The sequence below is a fragment of the Physeter macrocephalus genome, chromosome 15 (genome assembly GCF_002837175.3).
Source record: "Physeter macrocephalus isolate SW-GA chromosome 15, ASM283717v5, whole genome shotgun sequence".
Lineage (NCBI taxonomy): Eukaryota > Metazoa > Chordata > Mammalia > Artiodactyla > Physeteridae > Physeter > Physeter macrocephalus.
Window position 1 is genome coordinate 33420922 of NC_041228.1, and position 6742 is coordinate 33427663.

Genomic DNA, 6742 nt, shown 5'->3' on the forward strand with positions numbered 1-6742 from the left:
CTTTATCCATTCATCTGTCGATGGACACTTAGGTTGCTTCCATGTCCTGGCTATTGTAAATAGTGCTGCAATGAACATTGTGGTACATGACTCTTTCTGAATTATGGTTTTCTCAGGGTATATGCCCAGTAGTGGGATTGCTGGGTCGTATGGTAGTTCTATTTGTAGTTTTTTAAGGAACCTCCATACTGTTCTCCATAGTGGCTGTATCAATTTACACTCCCACCAACAGTGCAAGAGGGTTCCCTTTTCTCCACACCCTCTGCAGCATTTATTGTTTGTAGATTTTTTGATGATGGCCATTCTGACCGGTGTGAGGTGATACCTCATTGTAATTTTGATTTGCATTCCTCTAACAAAGCTTATTTTTTAATTTCACCATCTAGGATTGGATATGGTCATATTATTAAATTCAGTAATGACACTGCCTAGGAAAGATCCTTATGTATCTAATGTTTGCCAATCAATCTTCTCACATCACCAATTTGATCTTTATTTTGCTAAATGATTTTTATGACTTTGACCAATGCCATTTTCCTGACTTTAAGAAAAAAAAAAAGACACTTCTATTTATTTGCTGCCAGAGAAATAATAAGAAACGTATTTAACAAAATTGCAAAAGTACTCAAAGACATGCTAAAGTATAAAACATTCTAGTTGGCTTTATTTTATACTTAATTTTCATTTTGGTAGATATACTTTAATTTTATTTAGTAGATTTAAATTTAAATTTAGTAGATATACTTTAATTTTCATTTAGTAGATAGGTTACTTTCACCAGCAGATATATGCAATGTTCACACATAGATTTCAAGTGGGAAGGGAGAAACAATAAAACTTCTGGTATTCTTTGATTTTTTCTCACTGTTATTCCCCTCAGAGCAAAGTTTTATTTTTCTATATATGAGCAGTTCTTAACGGGGACAATTTTGTCCCCCAGAGGATACCTGGCAACGTCTGGAGACATTTTTGGTTGTCACAGCTTGGGAGGGAGAGATTGCTATTGGCACCTAGTGGGTAGATGGCAGGGATGCTGCTAAGCATGCTAGATGCACAGCACAGTCCCCGCAACAAAGAATCATGTAGCCCCAAAAGTCAATTGTGCCATGGTTGAGAATCTGTATTCGCCTTTTTATCTAAAACCTGCATTTCAGAGACCACATAATTTTACTGAATTCGGTTCCACAGGTATTACATCTGCCTTCTTTCACTTCTTTCACTAACCCAGCACATGATTAGTATCAGGTAGGGGTTCCATAAATGTCTGGGGAAGGAACCCTTGTTTCTTTCACTGGCCACCAGGGGGCAGAGCTTGTTGCACGCTTGAAAGGCAGGCTTTGAAAGATCCTGTACAAAGAAGCTGCTTTATAGAACCTGTTGAAACCTTAATGACTGTGTGGATTCTTTTCCCCCAGCAAAACCAAATCCAATCTACAGGATGCACCTGAGCCAGGCTGCACAATAAAGTTTTCCAAGTCGGGCTAGAGTTGTGGGAAACCGCAGGTACTGTAAATCCTTGGAGGGAAAGAAAAAAAGTTGCTAGCTTTATAGGGAAAGGGGGTATTTTGTGTATCATAACGACAGATTCATAAAATGAGGACTGAACATGAACCACATTCATTTGGTACAGTTTTAAACAATTTAGGCACTAAAAATAGAACCGTAGCCCTGAACACACAGTGTGCTTTGTGGAGCAAAATTACATAGCACCACACCAAAAAGTGCAGTGTGGAATGGCAGGAATTTTTTTACAGAGCTTTTGAATCTGGCATAGAATTAGCTGCCAGGGAGCTTGGCTTATTAGCTCAGTTTACAATGGCAGCTTAACAAATTCGAAGCAGTTTTTTATCAAAAAAATGCCCCCTCTTATGTCCTGCAAATTCCTGTAACCCATATTTGTCTGCTTAAAGATTGAAGTTTATTATATGCCAAGGAATATGGTGGTTTTGAAAGGATCACTCTTGCTCCAGGGTAGAGAACCACTCTGCTGGTTCTCTACCCACTCACTGGGTTTGTTGACTTTTAGAAGGGAAGAGCTTTAAGTAAACAGACCTTCCCATAGATTACCCCTTCAGAAAGCACTTGGGCTATTTATTTGGTCTCCTGGTAACTGTCTTCTCCCTGAGTTTGGCTGTGATGCTCCTACCTGGTGGTCACAGGCTGAAGACCCAGGGTGTCTGGAAGGGCTGCCCATCTGTCTAAACAGAACAATGAAATGGGTCCTTGGAGGGTTAGTGCTGGGCCCCTTCATTTCCCCTTCTGACTGTAAACCCTCTGAACAATTCCTGGCCCAGCTGTGGTCGTCCAACAAAGTAAACTGCAGCCCATACTCCCTAGGAAGATGACCCAACGTGACTCACTGTCATCACGTTACAAAGAGTTGGACGGATGTTGGGTGAGGATCGTTATTCTCTCCCGCTGGCAGACGTGGCCACCAGCCCCAACAAAGGACACGTTGCAAGTCTCTGGCCCAGGCCCACCCAGGAGATCAGTTAGTCCAGGGTGTCCCAGGCAGCTCCCTGGCCCACGTTCTAACCTACCCCTACCCAAGCTCCTCATTCTACTCTCATTGCAGCCCTAACCCTCTCCATCCCTGGCGGGGTGGGGGGTCGGGAATCGATGGAGGCTCAGGGGTCAGAAATTATTGGGCGACTCCCTGTACTCTGGGGCGTCCCACACGACCCGTGGCGCATCTCTGGTTCACGATGGCCCGCTCATATCGGTCTCCCTCGCCAGTTCCAGGACTCCACTACCCGCAAAGCCCAGGTCCTGCCTTCCCCGTAGACTCAGACAAAGCGAGACCCCCAGGCGCACGCAAGACATACACGCCCTCCCCCGTCCCCGCTCGGGGCTCTGTCCCCTCCACCGGACTCACCAGGTCCACCACCTCCCTCTGCCGGAGCAGCGCCTTTTGCTTCCCCTTGGGGGTCTCGGAGGCGCTCGACGGCGCCCGCAGCTGCAGCAGCAGCAGGAGCAGCAGGAGGCCGAGGAGCCGCTGCGGGGAGGCGGTGGCGGGGCCCTGGAGGCGCATGGCGCGCGGCGGCCCCGGGACGCGCAGAGCAGGCGAGGCGGAGGAGCAGGCGACGACCCGGGAGCCGGGACGTGATCACAGTCCGGCCCCGCCGCGCTCCGAGGCCACCGCCGGCTGCATCAATGCGCCTTTCAGCCGCACGCTTCCCTCCCGCCCCCCGGACACAGGAGTTTCCCTCCCGTCATAGGTCGGAGCCCTCGCCCCGAGCCCGACGCGGGGCGGGCCGACAGCCGGGCCCGCCCCCTCCTGCGGCCGCTCTGCCCGCGCGGACCCTCCGGGGCTGTGCAGGCCGCTGGGATCAACCCCCTGCAGAGACGGGGGAGGGGATTGGGGCTGGGAGGGGAGGTGCGGATGCGGGTGGCCGTGTTTAGTGAACCACAGGTGGAGGCTTCGAGAACCGAGTGGAGACGGCGCCGTTGAAATGAGCATTGAAGAGGCCCGTGCCTTCACCTGGGTCCAGGAACACCTGGGTCAAACCCTGGCACCGTGGGCGAGCTCTTTTGAGAGATGACGCTTTTAGGGGGCGTAGGAAGGGGTGGGAAGGAGTCATAGCATCAGGTTCTCCCAGGGGCCCATGACCCACATAATTAAGAACCCCTGCTTCACAGAGTGCTAACACAAAGCTCCAGGAACCACATAGTCTTTAACGCATACTCTCTGTCCTCTTGGCAGTACCGTGGAAGTTGATACCTCCTCTGCTTGCCCCATTTACAGACGAGGAAACTGAGGCTCGGGAGTTTAGGCAACATTCAGTTGTAGAAGTCCACTGTTGAGCAGTCACTCTTGACCTCTGATTGATAATTAGCTTTTTCTAACCCCCTCTGTCCTCCTTTGTCCATTCTGGAAGAAAGCATCCTCAGAGACCCAGGCCACCCACCAGCTAGGGTCAGGCTGGAGCAGGAGTTCCTTTATACACCACTAGCTGGAGTCAGGCAGGACAGACGTCTTGCCACACCACAACCTCTTGGCAACCAGAGAGGTTGCCAACAGAATGGCGGTGATGCTGAGGTCAAATTCAGCACAGCAGGTTTCTCTTTACAGACCCAGACAGTTTCTGGGAAGTTAGGGTGGGCCCAACAGATGGATATTAAAAAGAAGGAACAGTCTGGCAGGGGAGCAGTTCAGGGCAGTTCTAGGAATGTTCACTCCTGGGCCAGTGCCTAAATTCAGGTAAATTCCATTCCTGTTTGTCAGAAGAAACAAACATTCAAATGGGTTCTACAGCCAGGACTGGCTGCATAATATGTGGAGCCCAGTGCACATAAAAATTCAGGGTCCTTTGTTAAAAAATTATTAAGAATTTCAAGACAGTGTTAACAGAGCAATACACCAAGCACGGGACCCGTCTTAGTGCAGCCACACGGGCTGCTCACCCATGAAACCGGCCCTGTGTAAAGCCGAACGGGGTCCCAGCTGATGCCCTTATGTAGCCAAACCAGTGTGGTGGCCGCAGTCTACAGGCTGGAGAGGAGAAGAGGGCACCACCAGAGTCTGTCTTCTATCCACAATTCTTGCTGCTGTTACCGCTGCCACTACTACCACCCAGTGACTTCAAATGGTCCCTTTCTGCGTGAATTTGGGGTCGAGATTAGCAATTAGCTAATCCTGTGTTAACGCCCATGCATTTTTAATCTACACATTCACATAGTTAATTAAATTACACTGTAAGATAAGTAAACCAGATATTGTTATCTATATTTCAAAGATAATATATAATAATGTATAAGTGCTTTACAGCATACAGAGGGCTTTCACATACCCTGTCTCTCAGATCCTAAAATTATCATAAAAGTACTCCCACTATGGGTTTGATTAACTTCTCTCTCTCTATGCTTACTTCTATACCTCTGTGGGTTTGCAAAGTCATTTTTCCTAGTACCTCTGGAGTTTGAGTTTTCTTAGTTTAAAACTTAGACCCATTCTACCATTATAGATTTTTAGTTTACATTGGGGATTATGGATTAAAGTCCTAGGTGCTATTTCCAGAGTGATCTTTCCTGAAGATTTCCAAATGTTCTTCATATTTTCTGTTCAAATATTTAACTTTTTTTCCTATCGAACTATTTTTTTTATTAAAAAAAATTTGGGGCTGTCTCGCGTGGCATGCAGGATCTTGATTCCTCAACTGGGGATCGAGCCTGTGCCCCCTGCAGTGGAAGCACAGAGTCTTAACCACTGGACCACCAGGGAAGTCCCATAAAAACTCCTTCAAGAGTGACATCTTTAAAATATTTAATTTAGATACAAAATATAGCTCCCCATTTATCCAAATCCTATTTTATGCATAGGTAAAATTTTTCCTTATATAGGTCTTATATTTTCTTTATCGTGGCTACTATGTATTTTGCTGCTGTTGCAAATGGAATCTACACCTCCCCACTGATTGTATTATTGTTATATTACTGTGTAACAAATTGCCACAATCTTAGTGACTAACACAAATTTATTACCTCTCAGTTTGGTGAGTCATGAGTCCAGCACAGGTTAGGGTCATACAAAGCTGAAGTCAAGGTGTCAGCCAGGTGAGTCCTCATCTGGAAGCTTGACTGGTAAAAGATGCACGTCCAAGCTTCCTTAGGTTGTTGGCAGAATTCATTTCCTTGTGGTTGTAGGACTGAGGTCCCTGCTTCCTTGCTGTCTGTTATCTGGGGACCATTCTCAGCTACTAGTGGCCACTGTCAGGTCTATGCCATATAGCCCCCTTCCATAGATCCTCTGTCACACTTTGAATCTCTGGCTTCAGGAAGGGTCCAGTTCCTTTTAAGGGCTCACAGAATTAAGTTAGGCTCACCCAGGATAATCTCCCTTTTTGAGTAAGTCAAAGTAAACTGATTAGGGAACTTAATTTCGCCTGCAAAATCCCTTCTGCCATATAAAGTAACATAATCATGGGAGCAACATCCACCATATTCACAGTTTTGCTCATTCTCAAGCGGAGGTGATTATACAACATAGGGCAGAAATCTTAGCAGTCATCCCAGAGTTCTGTCTACAAAATGTATCAACTGGCTATAGCTGGAAGCTTTTGATTTTTAACAGTTGCCTTCTTATGACATAAAAGGTAACCAGTCCAGTAGGTGGCAAGAAGATCAAGATGGCCAATAAAACTATTCTAATCACACTAGTGGTCAGAGTCAGCCAACAGAGTTCTATATTTCTTTTGTAGGAAAGCAAATACAGGAGATTCTCAACTTTTATTTATTTTTAAAAATTATTTATTTATTTGGCTGCGCCAGGTATTAGTTGTGGCACGTGGGGTCTTTGTTGCAGCATGCAGAATCTTTAGTTGCTGCATGCAGACTTCTTAGTTGCAGCATGCAGACTCTTAGTTACAGCATGTGGACTCTTAGTTGAGACATGCGGGCTTCTTAGTGGAGGCATGGGGACTCTTAATTGTGGTACGCACACGGGATCTAGTACCCTGACCAGGGATCGAACATGGGCCCCCTGCATTGGGAGAGCAGAGTCCTATCCACTGGACCACAGGGAAGTTCCTCAGCTTTTACATTGTTAAGCATTCACATATCTCTCCATCACCCTTTGCATGCTAGGTGTATCTTTTTTTTTTTTTAATCTTTTGTTGAATATGGCATTTTGCTCAAATCTTAATTTTTATTTATTTTCTTAATTCATTTTTTAAACACTTATTTATTTATTTTTGTTTGTGTTGGGTCTTCGTTTCTGCGCGAGGGCTTTCTCTAGTTGTGGCAA

The 6742-nt window shown here is 46.1% G+C and overlaps 1 protein-coding gene across 2 annotated transcripts in view; it reads right to left on the bottom strand.

Moving 5' to 3' along the window:
• The window catches only part of CTHRC1 (collagen triple helix repeat containing 1), a 19380-nt gene extending 16283 nt beyond the window's left edge, over nucleotides 1-3097 (bottom strand). The window contains exons 1-2 of one of the 2 annotated variants that reach the window (XM_024129963.2): nucleotides 2876-2893; nucleotides 2147-2198 (exon numbers count right to left, since the gene is read on the bottom strand). In XM_024129963.2, the coding sequence (XP_023985731.1) occupies nucleotides 2147-2194 (48 nt within the window). In that variant the 5' untranslated portion in view covers nucleotides 2195-2198; nucleotides 2876-2893. Of the gene's footprint in view, nucleotides 1-2146; nucleotides 2199-2875 lie in introns of both variants that reach the window. The other variant, XM_024129962.2, reaches the window with a different exon arrangement.
• Between the last annotated feature and the right edge of the window lie 3645 nt (nucleotides 3098-6742).